Genomic DNA, 24,281 nt, shown 5'->3' with positions numbered 1-24,281 from the left:
AGAATCGTGGCTACTTTGGTACAGCGTGTTTCACTTTCATCAATGCACCGGCTTTGTTGATCTAACTGCATCCACCAGAGGAGCATTTTGTGTGCTCCTATCTCCACACTGGTTGCACACTCTTAGCGTAGATGTACCTAACTGGGGCCAACATTTCATTTATATCAAGACACCTACAAATAAACATAGCCTGAGTTCAAGAGGTTTGACTCCTGAGGTAAACAATGGTTGAAAGGCCCCAGCACTTTTAAGAATGACCCCTTTAAATTGTGCACCAAAAAAGTTTCTAATAAAAAAGGAGAAAACAAGACACTGCAAGACTTGATTTTGGATAGGAAGAGATAACCTTGAATTGAAAATAAACACTTGTTCTCTTTGTATCTCAAGAAAGGGGCATTCACGGTCTTACTGTGGAAGAGGTTGACACCTAGTCACCTTCATGGTGAATTTCAGATGGCATTAAGCCACGGAGCATAAATGGAAATTACAATAAACTGCTTTCATTTTCTGGGCATAGATAAGCACTGAGACAGTCACCTGTGTGAAGAGGCAACTATTTACTTACTTATTTTAATACAGCTAAACATTTAGAGCCTTAACTTGTCCCCATCCTATCTTGTAAGGGAGAGAATTGACTACACTGCCCCTGGACCAAGTATCCTCTCCAGCCTGCTCCTCCAGCATCAGGCAACTCCAAGCAGTCTCCCTGGCTGTACTTTTTCCTGTTAAACACCATTATCAGTCAGTATAACTCACCAAATGCCACAACTCACTATTTCATTCCATCTGCAGATGTACTTGGTAATCATTTTATATTTCCTTCCAGGTAACCAATAAAGCTGATGCACAGCTTTATGCCAAGAAGAGATTCCTGTGAGTTCCCACTAGAAGTAACCCTTGAGATGAATACTCCCCTTGAAAAGTATAATCACTTTTCAAGATGTTTCTGTTATCCCATTTTTAATTCATTTGGTAACTCTGGATTACACTGATTTTACTCACTGTTATTTCATTATGGTTTTAACCACCGTGTCAACAAGACCAAATAAATGTCATAAAGTAGTCCAAGTGCATTAATGTCAGCACAGCTATCTCTGTCAACTTCATTTCTGATCTTGGAAAAAAGCAGTATCTAGTATGTTTGATAAGATCTATTATCCATAAAAACTTGCTGGCTGGCATTTGGCATGATGTCATCTCTTCAGATTTGTTGGAGATATTTAGTCTCAGCATTCCAATGATTGTCCTTGACCTATAGTTACCTGGATCGTCTTATTTAACCTTTAAAAATTCTGGCACAACATTTGCTTTTTCCAGTTCACTGAAACTCTCCTCAGTATGCCAAGATTTGTTAAAAAGCAACAATAATGGTTTAGACAGTTCAACTCTATTAATACTCTCCTGTGCAAGGTTTCTGATCTGACAGAAAATTAAGGAGGAAATATATAGTTACTGAATTTCACTTCTAACTTCAAGTTTACAAGAGCTGAACTCCTACTAGAATCACCTGCCAGCACTTTCACAATGAATTGTAGAGCCACCTTCAGTATCTTTGCTACAATGCTTCAAAGAATCGCAAGTGTTTCTGTACCTCACAGATGCAAAATACATGAAATATTATAGGGACATTTTGCCTTTTTTTTTTTTCCCCTCCTTTGTTATTTCTCTCTTTCTCCCATCATTTGCCTACATTTTATGGGAAAGCCTGGAAGTTATACATGATAAGATTAAAGGACAGATACCTGTAAAAAAAGAGGTGAACTTTTGTACAGTCTCTTAAGCAACATTCATGGTTGTGTCTGATGAAATTTTGAGAAGCTTTGGGTTCAGCTAATGTTAACAAATAATCAGTGTAATACCCTGCTTTTGGCAAACTTCTTAAACTGTAGGGGTTTGAACTCAGACTGTATTCAAACACTAGCCCTTTAAATCTAGCCAGAATTATTTCTGAAGCTGTGGATTAAATAGCTTTCATTTGCTGTTGCATCTTATGGCATTTATAGTAGCCGGTGGAAAGCCAAAATGCTGAATCACAGTTTCCTTACTTCGTCTGAAAGCACAGATATAAAAACTTTTTGGAAAAAAACAATGACAGTAGTAAAAAAGGTTCAAACCTAATGTAAGAAGCTTTTTAAACATATTAGTGGATTCATCACTGGTTACAGTTCTAGTCTGCTGAACGGAATTCCTAACAAACTGCCAGCTATATCTACTACATCCATATCTAGCATCCAGATTTCAATATGCTCAGTTTGAAGTATATTGGAATATTTCTTCAAATATTTAACCTCAATTTCCACTCTCTTAATGTGTATAATATACAACAAACATGTAAATTTGCATGTTAAGTTCCCTGTAAAATGGCAAAAGTGATTGCTTGCTTGTGGGAGATGTTACCTAGAGTGACTTTTTCCTCATATTTGGCTGATCCCACCATTCTTGATTGACTTGTAAAGCCTCCTGAATCACCACACAACACTAACTCACCTCCTGATGTATCAAGAGGAATAAAAAAGGTTGGGTTTTTTCCACATCAGGAAAAGCTACTGTATTAATATACTGTTATGCAAAATTTCTTACAACCCAAACATAACAGTGTAAAGTAACTCCAGGATTCATTATCTTTGATTACATCCATTGGTGCACTGCTATAATCACTAAGAGCTCTCTCCAGTGCAGTACACAATGGCTTGTTTTTAAAAGTAAACTTTGTCTGGATGAAATTTTAGTTCTGTTACTTCCTCTTTTTCTTTCATCTGTTTGCACACCAGACCTAGAAGACTTTTTGTAAACTCCACTATTAGAGACAACAGCTAACACAGGCCAACAATGGACACTCATAGAACTGTTTTAAAAAACCAAACCCTAAAAAATTATGATAAACCTTCTTAATTTCAGCAGAGATTCTTTGCACAGGGATTCAGTTTCCTGGGATTAAAACAGTTGTGCAAGTGGAAGAAACAACTTGAAATAATGCATCTAGTGAATACCAGCCACAGTGACCAAGGGAAGCAGGCTGAATCAGTGCCTTCTACCTGCTGGGATTCTGGTTCTCTGTACAAGACATCTCTTGGGTCATGAGGGCTTATTCTAAACTGGCTTCAAGTCTTCTGACAGGATGACATCTATTTTCCACAGATTTGTTTGTTTCAGCATGTGAAACATGAAATATTTTTAGTCAATTCTACTTTTACCAACACAAAACAGAGGGTCAGTACCAAGTAAAATGCTGGTGATGCTGGTTACAAATCCTTTGCCAGTGTTTCTCAGCTCCCCTATCATCTCTACAGTAACAGAATGTTTTCCATTAGCTAAGAGACTACTTCTTGCAGTCAAAGAGTGGAAAGAAGACCACATATATAAAATAAACTCAAAATGTACATTTCAATTTATTTTTTTAAAAGATTTTGAAGCCCTGTGGTATTTTCCAATATGAAAACAGCTAGAGGTGGAAGTGGTATGGAGACAGAGCCATGATGACACTTGTGCAGCTCAGTTTACACACACAATTATCCTAAGAATGGTCTAAAACATCAGAAACTTGCACCCAAATTTCTCTTCAGCGCCAACATAAACCCACTGTAAACAATTTCAAGTATCTAAGAAAAAAAAGATACAAGATACATGTGCTTTTTGCCTGTGCTGACAAAAATTACTTTGGCTGACATGATATCACTACCAAAGCATTTGTTAACATAATGTTATTTATTTCTTGTTTTGCTAAACTGCAATGTTTATTTTGTACCTGTGCATGTTTGCACTTTTATTATGTTCTAGACCATAATTTCAAAGAAACAGGGGTTTGTGCAAGAAATATTTAGTCTATCAGTCTGAAACACTCGCGGCAACATCCCTACAGCAATATCATGCAAAAAGGCAATTTCCTAATTTCATTTATGACCAGAAGTTATGAAGAAAGAAAAAGAATTTACCCGATTCCTGGAGATAGCGATACACCAAGAAATTCACTTCGTCACTGGTTATGCTCATCTTAGCCCAACCTCAATATGATGAGGTTTATGAGAAGTGTGATCCACGCTCTGTTCAAAGGGAGAGAAAAGAACAGGTTTTGTTTTATCTTAATTTACTGTGAAATGTGTTATCAAAACAGGGGTGGGAATTGTTAAGGTATTTAAAGATGTCATAAAGTTATTAGAGATGTAACGTCCCAACGTGAGGCATCCATTAAATATTGTGAATCAAGTACTCAGGCTGTACTGCACCTTGTAGTACAATTCAGGAGAAGTATTTAACATTCATGCGAGAGTTAGAGGGAGCATTTTAAATATTGGAAGGCTTTTCTAATGTCAGCTCCTTTACTTGTGTGGCTTTACTACAGGGTCTTCGGAGACTCCTCTTTACTGTGCGAGCATTTTCAGAATTGCTGGCAATTACAGTCATGTATAACACACCAAATTATAGTATTTTGGCAGCTCTGAATTTGTAAACCAGTTTTTTGTCCAGTTGTTCATCCACTGAAGACAGATTCTTTCCTTACAAAACCGTGTTATGCAATGAATGGGGCCGGAGGGGAAGAGAAAGAGAGAGAACACCATATACTCTGAGCCAACAAGGAAGACAAATATCCTTGCATTATATAAAGCTGTAATATTGTAATGTCTCTGTTCATTTATGTTGAGCAAGAATTAAACTCCAATTTTTCATTTAAGCAATTGCAACCTTTAGGATGACGGTTTTACATTACTATTTTGGGCATATACTCTGCTAATAAAAACACTGGGTTTAGATGATAAATTTGTTTTGAATGCTTTCCATTAAATCTTGATGATTCATTCCTGTTTGGGAATCTGACTTAAGCAGTTTGGTTTTAAAAGACCTAAGTACTCCTCAGACATAAACTTTGCAGCTGTGTCAGCCACACCATACCTGTGAGTGATCACATACAGCTTTGGCCGCAGAGGCGCACGCGGGGCTCTCTCCGCGCGCTACAAATGAAACACCGTAGGCGTGTGCCGGGTGTTTTGATTTCCCCTATGTCTCTTCTTGGCAAGTGGAAAGGTCGTCTTTGTTCATTGAAAACCTCTTCAGTAATTCCTGCTGCCTAGAGTAGCACCTGCTACTGCAGGCGATGGGGATCGACGACGCTTCCCCTGCTGATGGTTTAAACCAGCAGGTCACTCATGACTGTAACAGATGTCTTTGCATATTTATGTAAATGGAGGTCTTTCGAACCCTAGTAAGCCTCTTATTATCCCGGGCTGTATTTCATCAATAGCTTGGATGCTGATCTTTCTTATGAAACCATAGCTTGCTAATTTGGCAGACATCTTCCTCAAATACTTGAGTCTTAATTGTTACAGTTTACATTTCATGGAGAACAAGAAGAAGCAAAGTACTGAAAATCATTCCATCTGTGTAAAGAAAATTTCATCTCCTTTGGAAAGGATGAATGCTTTCTGCTAAGATTCTGGCTGAGGACAGCATCAGCTGTATCCAACATCCATTCCTGTCGCACATGCCACGTATTGCCCTGGGAAGCCACTCAGTCTCTTTTCTCCTCAATCCCTCATCTGTAAAATGGGCTCAAACTTCTCTGCCACACGATTAGGAGACTGGAAGCACGGAGAGTGTTTAGGACTGCAGTTACCAAAGCTGGCAACTTCAGGCAGTGAAAGCACCACTTTCAGTATAACTTTATACACACTTCTTCCAGATAAACAGGCTTGGACCTGCATAATTAATAACCTCCTGTGCCCTTTTTGCATAATCATTACTGTACAATGAAAAACAGGGCAGACAATCACAGCAACAGTTAAGGCCATTTTAATCTCTGAGTGCTTAAAATACATCTGTATCGTTGCTATGGCCATGATAGTAATAAATCAAGATAATTTGATCGCTGTGGGTTAAAAAAAAAATAACAACCACTTTTAAAAGCATTTTAAAAATAGCTGCTTCAGAGTTTGGTGGTAGGAAAGTTGGTAAAGATGAAACTGCTTACAAAAATTCAGTTTCAGCAATGACGTACTCTGTGGTAAGATGAACTTTATAAAAAAAAAAAATCAAAACCTTCAAATGCCATTTCTGGGTGCATCCTGGCACTTTTAGATATTAACATGGTATTTCCCACATGCAGAAGGTTGCTTTGGGAAAGGGGAGGCAAGGGAAAGGAAGAATGCTGGGTTTTGTTTGTTTTTCTAAAGATGACTTTTCTTAAATTATTTAAAATCAAAGAATATCAGTGTGATTGCAAAATAGTCTCCCAGCTCCAGAAAAAAAAAAACCCTCCACAGCAGCTACCTTCATATGAGAATCCCAAGTACACCCAGTAATAGTTGAATTTGCAATGCATTTTCCCTGAAGTCAGTCAACAGGAATTACTTTGACACATGTGTCAGATCATATCTTTATACACACATTGTTACCATGCCACAAATAACCAGATGATCTCCACTCATATATTTAAGGTTTCTTCTCTCTCACAGATGTCAGCGTAGCAGTCAGATACACAACTGTAAAGGTTTTACCCATCCAAAGCAAGACACAGATTTTGCCTTTTACCCAGAGAAATCTATTCATTAGAAATCTGGCTGACCACACTCAATTTCATTAATGCTCTTTTTTATTCCCTTCTTCTCTGCAAATAAACAGTACAAATAAAAGTAGCTAAAAAAGACATGGTGGGGAGGAGAGGAACATCCTTATGTTTTGTGTATCTCTGAGACTGACTCATAAGGAACAAACAACTAGCCTCTCCCTCAATATATTTTTTAAATGTGGAAATGTAAACTTCTGTAGCAAATCACAAAAACTTTCAGTCACCACTGTGATCTATTTATTTCTGCTAATTGATGGCCTCCTTTTGTTACTGACAACTGGTATTACCTAGATTAACAGTTTTTAAAAGAAATGAAGTGCAGTTTATAAACAATACTGATGTGCCTTTGGAGACATTTCACATTTAAACCAGCAATAACATCTTAATTCTTCAAAATGTCAAGAGGATTAACAAAAAGCATTCAAACGTGTTTGAACTTTCTTTACTTAAAACACTTTCTCCTGCAGCCAATTACATATAATGGGAAGTTCTATTCACTTCAACCTCTAAAAATTTGGCTTGTGATCCTGTAGATATTTAAGAATGCCCAAAAATGTGACCTGAGCCTATTAAGACTTCCCAAAGTATAATGCATGCAAAACATATAAACCCCATCAGTGGATGGATGGGTTGTCAAGATCATTCAAAATTAAATGTAACACTTATTTTAAATAAACAACTCTTAGTTCTATCAGCCAGGTTTGCAGAAATGCTTCCCATATAGTGTTGAAAATCTGGGCTATTACCTCAAATACCACCATTGTGCTTCTAGGGCTGCTTGTCTTCTGCTGAACCAAATGCTTCACCTGGTGTTGAGCTGCTCTGGTGGAGCTGGAAGTGCAGCACGCCTCCCTGTGCTCCGGGCAGCCAGGCCAGCCTGCTTCCCAGAGTAACCACAGCACCTGATCTGGCTCTGTGCACCCACATAGCACTGCTCTCAAATTAAACCTTCCTGGAGCACTGGGAATCCGGCTAATGGGCCACGCAAGTGGCTCTGGAGAAGGCAGCCTGACATATACTGTGGTTCAGCACAGTGATAGCTGGGTCAGCTAAGAACAGTTTATTCACATCCCATCATCCCCTTACTCAAAAGGATTGCTCTTCCTTTGCCAGGCATATTTTAGCGCTCCTGCCGTAAATAAGGGAGATCTGGCTGAAGAATCAAGGGAAAATGAACTTTTCAATTTGGAAATAGCATCTAAAGACTCAACTCCTCTGCCTTTTTTCTAAACGATGGTCACTGGGTCCTCCAGGGCCATGTCCTCTCCTCCAGGACAACCCTGGGGTAGGGGACAGCAGAGATTATTTTGGGAAATGAGTTTACATTTGCTACTTGAATCAGCATGCTATCCATAGAGACTGGGAATTACCAGTCAATCTTCCCCTCAGGAAGGCAGAAACAGGTCAGACATTTAGGAAAAACACCTAAACTAAAACCTAAACCTGAAACTTAAATAGGAACTTGGGCACTTCCCATTTGTGCATCCAGCCCCGCTAACAGAAATTTATCAGATGGCTGGTCTAGCTCTCATCGTACACCTTCAAAAATTCTGCAAGCTCCAGGCTGCTTTAACTGAATGCTGAGCAATTGTCAACTTCTTGGGAGAGATTTTTTTTTGGGTCATTATGGTAAAATAAACACTGTCCCCTTCTTCCCCCATGCCCTCCTCACCTCCAAACCCCAGCTGAAACAGTCACATTTTCATTTATCTCCTGCAGAGACCTAAATGTCTTCTCACAACTGGAATTTTAATGATGACAACAACATTGTCATTAAAATGATAGGGAGGTAAATAGAAATTGTGTATTTGCTTTGAGGAAAAAAAGGCAAAAAACAGAGGTTCCACAAAAATGAAAACTTTCCAGAAAATTCAAACATTTAATGTTGTTTAATCCACTTGATGCCCTGCTGCATGGGAACCAGAGTTCACACACTTATGCTCCCATTTTCTCACCCAAGATGGATCTGTGCACTGAAGTGCATCTCTCAGGACCTAAGATAGTCTCCCCATCTCAGAGAAGAGAATGTGAATGTAATTACTAAACCAGACTCTAGGAAGGCACCATGACAGCACAGCCAAATCAATATGTTACTGTTTTGTATAAGCTCCGTAGCTTAATGAAAAACAGTTCCCAAAGCCAGAAGCCACTTCTCACAAAATGAGTCATTTAGGCAATCTCTGTGTTTTCTGTTGAAAAATACTTTCATCAGAAACTTTCAATGAGCCCCACGCTTCTGTATTTCTGGGATGTGTCTTACTGTGGAGCCAGAACAGAGGCAGTAGCCAGCAGCTCTTCCCCAAAGGCGAACGAGCTCTGCTTGGCCCTCACCAATGCATTCCTCAGTCTTGGCTTTTATCACAGCTGCCTCTGCTCGTGGAGAAACTCCAGCATGCTGCTTTCTCAAAATGCCAAACCAAACTTCTGGGAGAGGAAAAGAGCAAACTCTGCTTCTCCCCTCACAGTCTCTCCTGCCACTTCATGAACCTAAAGAGCAAAACATCTTTTCTTCACAAGTATCCTGACAATGGAATTGAGACCATCACATTCCTGATTACAAGGTATAAAGCACAGAAGAATTGTTCTTTCCTAACTCCAGTATCAGTGACCAAATTAACAATGAACCCTGTTCAAAATGCAGGTTGAGCAAGCATGACTTACTGATTCCTCCTTGATCAAGACACCTTGCTTCAACATCATCAAATCGAAATATAAACAGTTGCCCATTCTAGAGACCTTGCACTAAAGAAAGCAGATGAAGATGTGCTCCCGATAAGAGTTGCACTGTATTTCCCTGGCCTTTCTTAATGAGGACACATATACGTTAACTATCTTCACTCTGTAAATGATAACCACATGTCACTCAAACCATTTAGTGACAAAAATGAGGTGATTCAGATATCTCAGATCTATTGTACTACACTTGTTACAGATGCTCACAGATGTCTTTGCATCACTTATACTCTTAATATTTTGAAGCTTTCTTTACAAGAGCAGTAGCATATTTGTTGTTTTGGGGAAAACAAAAGCTGAGATTCCCCAGAACAGAGTGATTTCCTTTGGGAATGGTTACTGAGTTGTGCAGCATGCACTGTCTCACTTAGATGTCTGTCACCTATGTTTATAGCACATCAGTAAGGACAGGGACCTCAATGGCAGAAGGCAATAGGCTTGTCAAAAATCCTGCACTGACAAATGTTAAGCCTGGCTCTTATTTTGGTTTTAAGTCTATTTATTTACAGTGACCTTCTGCTGATTTTTAAAAGACCCCACTAAACCAAAACAAACCCAGGGAGCCACAGCTCATTCCTGTTCTCAACTGCTTGCCTGCAAGACCACACTCAGATGAAAAGTTGTAACCACTAAATCTGTACCTGAGAGCTTCAGAAAAAAATGGCATGGATATAATAAAAGCTTGCCTTGGGTCCTGACACATTAGGGTACCTCATTCTATTAGCCAGTGAGCTCAACCACATCAGTGTTCCAAATCTGGTGCCAATCAGAGAAAAAGGAGGAATACCATCTACAGACATGTGGTAGTGATCAATTAACCTGCAATTCTGTCTTCAAGAGGTCACTCTTGATGAATCAAATGCTGTATGGGCAAACCTGGCAAAAATGAGGTTTGCATTTCAACAAAATCAAAATGTTGTTCAGGGAGAAGGTTGGTTTATTGTGCAATATCTATAAAGAGTTGTCTTTGAACAGATGAATCTTTTTTTTTTAATTGTAACTGTTCCTACTGTATTTATTATTCTAAAAGTCTGCAATGAATTATCGAAATTGTTGTCCTGTCCCGGAAAATGTGTTAACAAAATAACACATCATCCAGTAAACTATCAGAAAATAAAATTAAGGAAAAAAAGTATCACAAAGATATTTATAAGAATCATTTGGCCAGTTAAACACTTTGGTGGACAAAATTGCAGAAACTTTATTTCTGCATGAATACTACTTTTCAATAAATTACAAATTACATTTCAAACTGAAGACCTGTTTGGAACTAAACCCACATCTGTTTACTTAAAGAAAGAGCAACAAGAGATATTCCAACAATTTGTAAGTGCTATTCAAACATTTTTCAATTAATCAACAATTGCCAGAGCAAAATAGCTAATCATCAACAGAAGATAAGCCTTTAATCACTAAATTCCCAGCAAACTTTACTTCCTCTATCAAAAGATTCTGAACAGTGCATCAGATCTTTCATAGTCATAATCCCTTAGTTTGATCAGGTTGTTTTTCAGTTCTCAGCTGGTTTACTTAATTACATCAGCTTCCAACATTTCAGTTCTAAGAATTCAAGTGGATCTTTTCCAGCTACCTTTATTGCAAAATGAAATGGGTTTTCCAGTATTGATTTTTCCTTTTTGTCTCTTTGCTAAGGGGAAAAAAGGAAAAAAAACCCACAACCACTCTTCCTAATTAGTGCAATTGTGTTTCACCTCTTTCATAGCTTCGTTCCAAAATGAGGCACCTTCAACTTTTTTAAAAAAATAGAAATGTTCTTTACATGAATATATTATATGGAAAGCTCTGGGAAGCCAAAGAAAGACTAATGGGAAAGCAGTGGTTGACGGCAGACCTAGAGCCTGCAAATGAAATGAAAATAGTTGTTTTAAAATAAGAAAAGAAGGAATTACAGAGGCTTGAGAAATCAAAACACATGATTGGATTTAGTTTGAGAACCAAGATACCTCATCAGTCTTGGAACAACTGAAGTCAATTGGGAATGCTGCCACTAAACAGAACCAAGGATTTTCTTCCTTACATGAGCACAAAATTGCAATTAGGACAAACCCAGGGACAATGGTATGTGTCCACTCATTTCAAACCAATTAGGCCAAAATACATGATTGTCTGATGGTGTGGTAACTGATGGTCTGTGTGCGTTTCCACGCACGTCATACAACAAAAATGTGCTTTAGATCTTACAAGCAGTGCTACATGTTCAAAAATGCTAAGGAAGATTGCAACTTTAAAAAGATGGCACAATTTCTCTAGCAATATCCCATTTTCTTTAATTTTGGCGAGAGGGCAAATATACTAATATTATCTCAAATTTAACTTTTCACTTAATATACCTGGATTTTCAGTAAAACCTCAACAAAACAAAACATTAGCATTTAAATTTTTTGTCTTTACTTCACATTCAGAGTTTTGAGGTGAAATCAATGTGATGGCATGAGTTCCTACCTGAAATGGCTGTACCTGATTCAGATGTGAGTAAAATAACACAGCTGAATTTTCAGAATGAACATTCCCCCCAAAAAGCTAGAGCAAAGTGCAGATTCTTTTTCAGCTGACACTTAGTAGTAAATATACGCTGAAATAAATGTGAAGTATCTTGAGTTCTGAGCTGGTCTGTAAGAATGGGCACTGCCAAGCATCAACTGTGATGAGACCGGCCATGGTCTAGTAGAGGAAACAATGGCTTTGAGGTGACACCATGTTGCTGAGACACCAAAGAAGCTTCCAGAAACCTCCAAAAGGCTCAGTCATCTGTTGTATGGCCAGTGGGGATTACCAGCCATGGCACCCATTTTAAATGAAGCAATTGCAGGACAAGGAACACAAGAGTGATAGGCCTGGAAGGACAAATGAGAGACAGTCTGAAGGATCTGCCCAAAAGACAGAATACCTGAATAAGGCTTTTTTAGTTGTTTCTGATTTTTATCTTTGCTGCTAAAAATGGCACAGCTGGTAGCTGGGGTTAAAATCCTGATTTCTCCAAACACATCTGAGCAATCCACTGCAGAACTGGGCTGTGTTTGATTGCACACCTTATTTTTGAAGAGCGAGGTAAGGATAAAACATCCACGTGTGGTTTTTTTACCATTTTCCTTACACAAATTGTTTCCCATACCACCCTGAGGGCAAACTCTCGTTACAAAAACCAGACCACTACCACCTTACTGACACTGGTTGCAGTGGTGTCAGTGCCCAGTACAGTGGTAGGCACTTCCAGTATCCAACATGCTACACACAGGTGGCCTGAGCACTGCCAGACCACGGACGTGGCATGCAGAGGAGTGAGTGCCAAGGGCTTTGAGACTTGGTCCTGCACCTTGTCCCTTTGTCCCACAGCTGTGAGGCAACCCCAGAGCTCTCCAGGCAAGTGGCAGCACAGACACAGCACCGCCACCATGCAGGAGGTCCTGTTCATCCACATACCTGCAGATTTGTGTGCTACATCCTCCATAGGACCCAGATACCCAGGAAAACCTGCTTCAATTCCATGCCTATATGAATTTCATCCTTGCTTAGCATCATTCAGGACAGCCTGACACAAGTACAGTTGGAGAGAAACTAAGAGTGAAAACCATTCTGGTACTACTGTCTCATGACAACACTGGTAACTTGCAAGATAAAGTCTTCTCTTGGACTTTGCAAAGCTCTGCTTGAGATGAATCACCACAAATCTGCGCTAGGCTAACCAACCTACAGCTTTCTAGCCATGCAGGCTGGCCGCACAAGGCTGCAGGTTCCTGGAAGCAAAGGACAGGAGAAGGACCAGTGTTGTCCATCGCATGTGGGAGGTGGAGACGGGCACATCCCTGACACCTCACAATCTGGGATCTGCCCAGTAAGAGAGAGCCAACAAGGTCTAGAGAGCAGCAGGGAGCTGCAGCAGCTCAGCCAGCTCATGTCTGGATGGTCTGAGGCAAAGGGAATGTGCAGGGAGGGATGTCATTAAGGGGGTGTGTTTTTATTAGTTTCTGCTAATAAGCTCAGCAGATGTTACTGGAAAGAGTTTGATGTTATTTTTCCATTATTTTCAATGGTTTTTTCCCCCTCAGAAAGCAAAGGGAGTAGATCTTGCCACATATTTCAACCTTCACTTGTTCCCCCTGTAGTATTGTCAAAAATGTATCTGAAGATTTTCTTTATTTTTATTACTGTACAAAGGGAAAAAGCATTTCCTCCATTTGTCTATAATTCCAAAATAGCTGAAAGGATTATACTCCAAATTAATGAGGAAAAATACTTTTCAGACTCACAGCATGGGAAATTTAACTCCTTCCCCCCTCCCCCCCCGAAGTATTTTGCAAATTTTAGAATATATAAAAACAAAGAACTATAATGGAAACTATTTTAAACTTTTATTATGGCTGTTCCTATTATAAACTATTTATAAAAATTTTAACTATGGCTATAAATACTTCATGTTTTCCCTTGAATAATCCTAAGAGAATGTCAATGTTAAAAGCTGCAAGGACAAAGATTACATAGGGTGGCACAGTGGAATAGAAAAATATATACATAAATTCAGCACATATCACTGCTGTGTATTCAGTTCTTAGTGGAAATCTGTTGCAGCATTTTTTAGTGTGTGTTCATTTTTTTTTTTAAACATAACCATACAGCTTATAGTGGTTTGAGCTCTGGAGAAGGGTTATTAAATGTCTCCATTTCATGGAAGTTATAGGACTATTTTCCTTGTTGGAAGGTGGAGAGGGAAGGAAGACGGATGGAGGGAAATAATTTGCTTTTAAAGAATGCCTGCAGGAACTTCTAAGCAATCACTAAAGTAAAAAGCTTGTTTCTAGATTATTCTTCTGCATTCGCATTGCTAAATATTTTATAGAGAAATTTCCCATTAAAAATCAATTCAAAGAATTAAGGGTGAGAAATTTCTGACTAATAAAAACTACCTCAACCACCAATTTCAGACACTGATGTGTCTTTCTTTTAACTTTTCCTCTTGATGTTCTATAACCAGGATTTAAATACCTAAGAAAAATTCACACACTGTATCCAGTAATATAATCCAAGTTGTACAACGCTTTCACATATATTATCTGCCTTTTCATCCATCCTCCCCCCTTTACATGCTGTAATAGTCCAAGAGGGGTAAGACAGTCTCTATGTCATTTCAGACTTTCCTGGCTTTTTTGGGTGAAGAGTGAACACCACAAAATGACAGAGAATCACATTTCTGGTGGCAGCATCATGAAGTCCTACACAGCCCTCATATAAATAGCAAAGTCTACAGATTAAAAGCAATGCTAAGAGGAAAGCTTTCTAACCTTCTTTTTGAAAAAGCTAAACAGCCTAGAAACTAAAATGAACTAAAAAAATCCTTTGGGAGTCAGAGACAGACATGACATAATCTAAGGTTTTCATAAAAAAATTCAGTTAAATACTTCTCAGGAAGGATTTTCATATATTATGACACAGCTATTAGTTAGCTCAGATTAAATAAAAAAAGCACTCCCCTGCTTTAAAAAAATCAAGATACAGAGAACTGAAGCCTTAAATCCATACATACAGAGTTTGAGAAGCTTTTAAAGGTTTTAATCCCTGGACAAGAATCACTTTATCAGAGAATAAAATGATTCTACATTTTCGGCCTTCTCTCCTGGGAGGACTCCAGGGAAGCTAGAGGTGATCAGGAAGGTTGAAGTGGCTGTCAATCATATGCTTGCTATTACAGAAATACTATAAAAGCTGCTGAACAGCAGTAGGGCTTTGGGTACCTACAGGCTTGAGGCTCACAGGCTGGAGGGGGTCTCAGGAGGCCCCAGCCCCCGCCCAAAGAAGGGCCAGCTCTGAGGTCAGACCAGGCTCAACAGAGCTCGAAACCCTCCTCGGACAGGGATGGCACAGACTTTTGGGGTGACCTGCTCCTCTGCCTCACTCCCCATGGGAACACTTTGGGAAAAGCTTCTCCTTAAGCCCAGCCCAAACCTGTTGCAATTTGTTCCTCCTGTCTCTCACCCTGCCAGGCTGTGCTGCCGTGAGGGGCCCAGCTCCATCCCAAGAACTCCCTGTGGGTGCCGGGGGCTGCCAGGTGCTCCAAAGCCATCCCTTCTGCAGGCTGCCCCTTCTCCCCTGCTCTCTCCTCACGGTGCTGGTGCCCCAGCCCTGTGTCCTCCCAAACACCCTCCAGCTTGTGCACACCTTTCCTGTGTCAGGCGACAAGACCAGATGCAGTATGTGGATGTGGTCTGACACGAGCCACACAGACAGGGACAATCCCTTCCTTGGTCAACTGGCTGCGCTCCCACTCACGCTGCCCACGTTATTTGTGCCTTGCAGTTCACACAAGAAGAAATTACACCAGGGCTATAAAGAGACAAAACCTCCATATGACTTTAAACTGAACATCAGTACCAGCACAAACTCAAGGGAAGCAATTTTTCCAAACTGGAACAATCTTACTCATTGTCCTCTTTACTAATTTTATTTGGAAAAAAAGAAATTTTATTTGGAAAAGACATGCAGGAAGGTAGATAGGGTAACACTCCATGCTGTCATGCCTATTAGATCTTCTAAGGATACTGTTACCAAGTGGGTATTTTAGTCATCCAGCTCCTGGAACATAATTCTCAAAGACTAGTTAGCTATGAAATTCCCTCTACAAGGAATAGGGAGAGTTATGTGCCTGTTTCTAAGATTTATGTGTTTTCCTGTAGACGTGGATTAGACACTTGTCTGAGACTGGGATTCATTGCTTCAAATTTCCGCTCCAAATCCAGGCTCCTATTTGTATTTTTGGCTGTGGAGAACTGACTCAGAACTTTTATTTGAAAAGGGAAAAAAAAAAAAAAAAAAGAAAAAGGTGGCAGTGGAAGTGGTATAACAGATTTAAGAGATTGAAGATTAAAGTATTCACTGAAGAATTAGCAGGTTCAAACTTGCATTTTCCAGCTCCCAGGAGAGCACACTTTACACCTGGTTACAGGTTGCTGAAACAAAACCACTATGGAGCAAAGAATTGAGAGACTTGAAAAGACCAGGAAAAGCAGAAAGGATCTGTAACCACTCTCAATTAATAAATCACTTGTTTACTGCAAGTATCTGGCTGTATGAATGTATGAATCACATACATTTCAGTACTTTTAAGCATCAATAAAAATTGATTTAAATAGAAGCATTTGTCCAAAGATAAATTTTCTTTCATTTTTTCCACTCTTCAGCACTCTTTTTTACGTATGTTTTACATTTCCTTATTAAGAGAAGACAAAATTGGTCTCCTCATTTCTACAGAGACTCAAGGGCCTTTGTAGTATTATGCAAGGAGCAGACATCAACACCTATATTTGAGCATGACATATTATAAGCTTACACTATCATTCATAATTCGACTCCATTTTAACTATTTGGACTGTAAAGCTCCACAGCGAGTCTTTGCCTTAGGCAATTTTTTTTTTTTTTTCTGCAAGGCAAAAGCAAAAATAGTTCAGTCATTTCAGAGTGAAGGTGGGAAAAAGTCAATTTTGCCACTATTTATACAGTTTCAGTGTTTCAATGAGAATTTCCAGTGCCTCTATATTTTGGAACAAGGAGGCTGCTCTCATGGCAGAGCCTTTGTTGTCACACTGAAAATCCGTGCAAATTTGACTAAAATACAGCCTTCTGAAAATACTACTTGAATACACATTGCACTGATTTGTTAGGGGCTGTAATTCAAATATCAAAATATTTTCCTTGTATTAACTTTGCTTCCTACTCAGGAAGGCAGTGCTATCTCTGACAAAGGCTCCTGTCTCTGACTCCTGTCAGATCAGACTCTTTTTACGCAGGGGAAAGCAGCCACAGGCTGATGCCTGGGAAAGGGTGACAAGCACTGGGAAGGGCAAAGGGCATCGTGGCCACAGGCTTATGGACAGCTGAGATGGTAGCCTCAGGTGTCTCATTTCACCAAACAGCAGAGAATACCTTCTTCCCAATAAGTATTTCAGAGGAAAAAATATTATAATCAAAATACGATTTTTAAATGTCTCTGCTGTCCATATTAATTTTTATCAGTCACTTATTCCTGCAGATCTAGACTGGATGATCTTTAATGCCCTGCAGCTCTATTTATTTACATCTTACTTTTATTAGTTTTATGAGTCAAGCATTTTTCTCCTAGGCACTCGATTTTAAGACTTAGCTACTTTATAGAACTATTTTAAAAAATGGAAAAGTATAATTTAAAAAACATAGAGTAAGATTTTTTTTTTCCTTCTCCCATTTGTTTCTTTCTCAGTTAAGCACAGACTTTAGTAGCATAGCTTTTTGCTTACAAGGACCTATATTTCACTTGGATCAAATTTAGTTTGAAAATTGCTGAACTTTTTAACTCTTAATAAACTGCTAATATTAATCAACTCCTTTGTCCATAAGAAATGCACACAAACACTGTTCAATGCATACTTATTCTCAGGGATTGCAGTCAAAGAAAAGAAACAAAACTTGTTCTTGCCAATGCCACTTTTAACATGGCTCCGCTGTCAGCGAGCAATATTTTGGTACTATAAACGAGAAAAAGGCCATCAAACAAAATCCATCAGTGAAGAGTCATCACTTAAGTTTTTACTGACTACCAGCTTGCACAGTGCTGGCCTGAAGCTCCTGAGAAAAGGGATATTCTAAACCCTAATGCCTGCAAAGGAAACCATAAGAGTCACAATGATGCAAGTATTGATTCCTTTCTCTCCTTTTAAAATAAATGCCTCACCATTTAACCTGATGTTTACGAATGCTTACAATCCCTTAGGTCCAAAAGACAGGTTTGCCACATCAAATAAACTGATTAAGATGATCCTCCTTCCAGCCAAAAACCTTGTGAAAGAAATCTTAAAAACAGAGAAGGTTTCACCTTTTCTACATTTCATACTAATACATCACTGTTACCTTACTGGGTAATAGCCTTCTGTTCTCTCTAGGAAAAGGAAAATAAGACTGGAAAAGAGGATAATACTACCGCAGGTATTTCCTTAAGAAATTTGCCTTTTTAGCCACTGACACTTTAAGCCCTACCCTATGCACAAGTCTTCCATGACTATTAAAACTGCAAAATACTCTCTAGGACATGTAGTCACTAAAATGCAGTGGAAACCTGTTAAACAAACAACCTTCAATGGTTTAACTTCGTGTGATCTAAATAGTAAAAGGATTGTAGCATGTCTCTTTTTAAATTCTCAGCTTTCTAATTTTAAGACCTGACACGGACACTCCAATAGAGCATTTATCATACACCTAGATCAAGCAATTAAGAATTTTTTGGGGGAGGGCAGGAGTTCAGGTACATTTCGGTGACAAAAAATCCCTGCTTATAGTTAGTAATAAACTTTGCATTCCTTTTGGAAGGAATACAATATAAAATGTAGCAAAATAAAACAATATGGGGTTTTGTATAAAATCAATAATGATAGTCTAAGAGAACTATAGTTTTATGCACATCCAAATGCCAATTTTCACATTAAGAGATGAATCTCCCACCTCAGGAGCTCACAGCATCACCATTAATGAGTTTTTACTGTTCTGTATTTTGGAACAACTCTTAAAACATTAACAAATACATTTCAGATGTTTCTGTGTAGGTTTTGATGTTACACAGAGGCTCTCAGCATGGGTCATTAACAGCTCAACCATTATGGTTGTAAGACACCACATCCATTCCCTTCCAGAGGGGAGGACAACACTGCATTCGTGATGTCAACATAATGTCAACATAAATATAAAACATATTTCATAAATTCATATCTCTAGCCTCTCTGATGATTTCAGCTGTTAGTAACAAGAACAAAATCATTTCTACTGTTTCTCAAAACGCAAAACTAACAACAGCCTTTCTAGTTCCACCTCAAATTAGGCCACCTGCCACTGTGTAAGAACAGCTCTTAATGCTTCTGATGTATTAAAAAAAATCAGAAATATTCACCCATGTGTCAGCTGCTCACCTGCCTCCCCAATCCTGCTTTAACTGAACTTTCAGCTCCTCCTGGTTCTGTCTTGGTTACAGCAGCAGCAACCAGCAGAGCTGCATCCATCCTCTCCACTGAACTTCCACAAAGCTTTTAATTTGTGCAGAGAGTGGCTGACATGCTCATGGTGATGGTTCAAATGCTCAATCATCTTCTGATGACTGACCTCTTGACTGAGTTGCCTATTTTTTACTATAAAAATAATGCAGAAGTGGAGGAAAGAAAACCCTGGGGAGAAGAAGTCCAATATAGTTCTATGAGTGTGGAGGTAGAAGTAAATAACAAACAAATCACTGACTTAAAATGAGTTAGAATGAATCTCAGCACCATAAATGCATGCACGGTGTTGCTGTAACTTCACCACTAAGTATGGTCCCGTTCTTTATATTATTAAATTTGCAACCAAGTCTGTAAGACATATGAAGTCACTAAGATGCAATGGATATCAAATGAGACCCTTAAAGTTATTTTGCTTCATGTGAGCTAACCAATGAGAGAATAATATCATGTCTCAAGTCTTATAATCACTTTTCTAAGCAAATACTCTGTTGCAGCAGGTATATTTTTAAACTGGGGCAATTATCTTATATAAAGTGAAATTACAACATTTATTTAATTTTTTATAAGGATCTTTTTTGCTTATAAAGACAATTCCATTTAATTTTTGTGCTTATATGAAGTCATTTAAAAGCCAGTTGCTAAAATGCCTATGAAGTGAAGCTGGAGGGGTCAGCCATTTACACGTGAGGCCTACATTCACTAATCCATAGGACACAGAACCATATAACACACAAATTACCACAGAGACATAACACATCATCACACAATGGGAATGTTAAAATTAAAGCTGCAAAGGCCATCAACTGGTTTGACCTTTCCTGCTGCCTGTTGCTGGAGTCACTTTCTCACCTGGCAAGGCAAAATCCATTCCCTGAGCTTCTCCCTGGAACCAACCAGCTGAGCCTGAGAGAGACACCATGAACTTGCACGTGGGGAAAGCTTGAACTGCAGGGCTTAAATTCAGGAGACTGGTGGCAAACTGCATGGGGAGAGAGCTGATGGGCAGAACTGAGCACACGGATGTGCATCCTGGGGACGTGGGAGAAAAGCTTCAATGACAAGACAAGGACACAGGCACAGCGAAGAAGGAAGAGGCTGCCAGGTGTGGGATGTGGCCCAGTGAAAGCTGCGGTGGATGAGAATGACAGCTGAAGAGAGAGGCTCCATTCTGAGAGCAAAGAAATGCTTTCCTATTTAATTCCTGCTGTTTAATTGTACCCTCTAATGGTATTTAGGAAACATCATTTACTTTGATTACAGGTGAGGCTATAAAACAGGGAAGTTGCACAACTGCTTCTGCTTCAAGCTGGTATTCCAAAAATTTCACAACTCCTGGAACACCCACACTACCTTCCCTCACTTCAAACCACTCAAGAAACCTGGGAAAAAACCCAGCTTCAATTTCTCCCTCCCTGCAAGATCACAGATGAATGAAGACTTGTATTCAGCAAGTGGCATAAATGTGTTAATTTTTTTCACCAGGGGAACGGGTGCCTGTAACTGTACCTCTTATACCTCTTATGCAAAATGACTTTTGTCATTCAAGAAATCATCAATTTCCTTTAGGTATAAGCAGAATACTCACTCATGTCACTTTCAGAAGTAAGGGATTACAAAGAGAAAAATGAAAAACTACAGTGTAAGTATTCCCAAGACAAGATCTGAAATGTAACTAATATTAAATGTGAAAAAACTATTCTGAAGATTTTGCCTTCATTCAGATACAAGATGAAACTATCCCTGTACAATGAAAGAACAGATTCTTCCACACTAAATCCTCTTATACCTCTGGAAAAATAGAAAAAAACCCAAGTTTCTCATGGTACCAAGTATATCCTGTATGTTCTTCCACATTCAAAAGAAGTGTATCATTCCTCTTTATACAATTACAATCATGGAAAAAAAACAAAACCAAAAGCAGGAGACCAAAGAGCAGTGAGTACATCTCAAATCTTGTGTTAATTCAGAAATCAAATTCCCTCTGAAGTCTACAGCTGTTCCTATTTCCCACAGATCAGATTAAATTTTGGCTGAGTCTGGCATAAGTTAACAAGATTTACTAGTGCAGGCACTGGGGACAAAGGCCTGTCCCTTTCAAATCTTCAATCTCAATCCAAGTTGAGCCAAAAGTGTGAAAGAAAACACAACTGTAGTTAGTTTTTGCTCAATTAATGGGGCACAGCAGAATTCCCTGTCTGTACACACCACTCTGCTGGTAGGTAATATAAATAAGTGACAGGACAAGCCATTAGAGGACTCACAATCCATTTAACAGAAACACATCCAGGTCTTTCAGACTATTACGTTGTCTTCAATATAAAATGGCAGTTTTGAAATGTATGGCAATAATTAGATGCTCAATGTAAAACCAGGCCAGGGAGGTGGCTTACAGCTATTCTCTTAATAGCATCTCCTAGAGTTCCTAACAGCATTTAAAATAGTGCCTGGACTGCCTGATGTGGCTGCAGAACACAGCTTTATCTATTTATCTTATTTATCTTTATCCATTAACAATAAAAACCAGGAGACAGACTTGTCACAGGTTACAGTGTTCAGGTTAAGGGCTTCTACAGAAGTCATTTTGGTATGATAACCTCATTAAAACCGTGTTCAGAAGCTGCTGTTGTGGCACCTGTGACACAATAAATGCTCATCAGAAAAACAGTCATCACTAATATCTCCATTTCTTCTGCTTCATAGAAAGGCTGAAATCGAGTTTTTACTGTTTATAGATACGTCTGTTAGTTTAGAATCATCCTGCCAAGACTGATCTTAAAAAAAATAAATCTGGCCAATGTTACCCAGATTTAAGATGTATGTATTGCATTCCTGTAGGTCAATTAAAAAATTTCAGTCCTGCTTTATAAACTATCTTCACACAAGATCATTATATAAACCATTTGGAGATAGCTGAATAAGGCTGACCAGCATGTGGTCAGCTTTTTTTGTACAATAAATTGATATAACCTCATCTAAAAACTTTTAAAAAAGCCCTTTTAAAAGTATAAAAACTTTAAAAAACCCCTTAGATATGAGCAAAACTCTACTACTGCTCTCAGTCTTCCTCAGATATACCAAACCTGAAATTTTAAAATATTAAGAATAATCTTAACATTTCCCACTGCCTGCAATGAACCACTTCAGTTCACATGGACTCCTTCAGGGTATTCAGAAACCATGTGGCTGAAAGTCTCCTTGTGTATTTTGCTCCATGAGACACCAGGCCATTCCCAAGGATGAAAATAAGCCTGGTTATTTCCCAACAAGTTTGACATTGTTTTGCCGTTTCCTGAATGAGCGTATCAGTCCTTGGCCACCACACAAATCATCCAGCCAGGACAGGCTATTTTTATCGTTCCCAGATGGTCTTTATGTACTTTCATGCATGACATGAGCTTCGCAGGATACAACCACTCTGTCGACCTTGGTGCATGTGAAACTGTTTTCTCCAAGTACACAGAGGTAGGAGCTGTGTCGTACACACGGGTACATCTATTCATAGTTATGTCATGCACTTCAGCTAGCACTGCAGCGCTTCATTTTCACAATGTACCTTGAAATTTGTCACTGGCAGGAGTTCAATTTGTGTCATAAAAAACACACTGTCTTCAGTTTCAGTTCAGTCTAGTTATATGCTGTTTCCAAAGGGAAATGTGACAAGGCATTTGCATTCAGGAGTTGAATAGTACTTTTGACCCCAACTCTATTTTGACAGCAAACACTTAGCCATTATCACCCTTTTCTGAAATTATACTGGAGATACTATTGACAGTCAGCATCTGAATAAATTCCTCCAAGAAATTCCCTTGAGGTTGCCTTCACATAGTCTTGGAAGCAGTAAGAAAAAAAATCCACACTCAAATATTTGACCTCAGCATTATTAAAACTACCTGACTAAAACATCACAATCAAATACCTCTAGGAAAGCCAACAGAAACAACGAATTACCTTCCTTCTTGAGGATAACCAGTTATTTATATAGACTGCTGCTTGGCAAAATAGGTAAATTACCACCTGTACAGCAATTCATGTAAGTGGACATACATGGTGTTAGTAGATGCAATAAAACAATTTTGACACTGCCAAGATGCTGGTAGCCTCTGAAGGCTCCTTCCACAGTGAAGTTCAGCAAAGCACAACTGTACTTTGGGAGACCACAGAGAAGGTGAAGCCCATGCTACAGTAGTAAAGAGTTTATCTACCCAAGAATATCAGATTGGGAAAGAACCTGAGCGGCCCTTGGTACTTCAACTGCCCTGTTTGGCTCATTACCGCGTAGCTCCAGGCCATAACTGAAACCAAACTACACATCAACAGGGGCACTGACACATGACAGAAAATGCCTGAGGAATTGGACTTGTAACTAAGGCAGCAAATACAACTTCTGTACAACAGCTATTCCAGGAACTTGCTAGACTGGTTTTCATATTCTGCTCCTGCTCTGGACATTACATCAACTTACAACATCTTAAAGAGAGGTTGTCGTTGTTGATGATGAATGGAATGCTGGTTTCAAATACTTTTATATATGGAAGATGAGAAACATTTTATGGAGCTGCAAATACAGCAAAAAAGTGACACAAAAAGCCATGGGACACACACAAAAAAGATGCAACATGCCTTTTTTCTCTCACTTGGAACAACTTTATAACTTTAGTACAGTGCTGTAGCAAAATTCACTAAAGAACATTGTTTTCTGTCTCTGTTAGGGACTCATGGGAAAACTGCTCTGTATGAAGTCCAAATTCCATCTTCCAGTATTAAACTCCTTGGTCTATACTTCGACAGAGAATTGACACTGTCCTTCACTGTGTTCAAAACTCTCCACGGTTTTAAAAGTACATCTGGTATTTGATACAGTCACACATTAATCTCTCTGACCTCACAACCAAGGAAAATAAATGCTCCATAATATACTAAAAGAGAAAATGCCACTCTTGGATAGCTGAAGTGTGCCTGTAAAC

At 38.9% G+C, this 24,281-nt stretch overlaps 1 protein-coding gene across 5 annotated transcripts in view; it reads right to left on the bottom strand.

Moving 5' to 3' along the window:
- TBL1X (transducin beta like 1 X-linked) overlaps positions 1-24,281 on the bottom strand; it is a 188,451-nt gene that overhangs the window by 46,131 nt on the left and 118,039 nt on the right. For all 5 annotated transcript variants that reach the window (XM_041472328.1, XM_041472330.1, XM_041472326.1 and 2 more), the window contains one exon: positions 3,933-4,040. In XM_041472328.1, coding sequence (XP_041328262.1) covers positions 3,933-3,990 — 58 coding nt within the window. In that variant the 5' untranslated portion in view covers positions 3,991-4,040. The remainder of the gene's footprint in view (positions 1-3,932; positions 4,041-24,281) is intronic.

Source organism: Pyrgilauda ruficollis, unplaced genomic scaffold (genome assembly GCF_017590135.1).
Source record: "Pyrgilauda ruficollis isolate IOZ18807 unplaced genomic scaffold, ASM1759013v1 scaffold29, whole genome shotgun sequence".
NCBI lineage: Eukaryota > Metazoa > Chordata > Aves > Passeriformes > Passeridae > Pyrgilauda > Pyrgilauda ruficollis.
The sequence above is the reverse complement of the archived record's forward strand: the minus strand, read 5'-3'. Positions and strand labels throughout refer to the sequence as shown.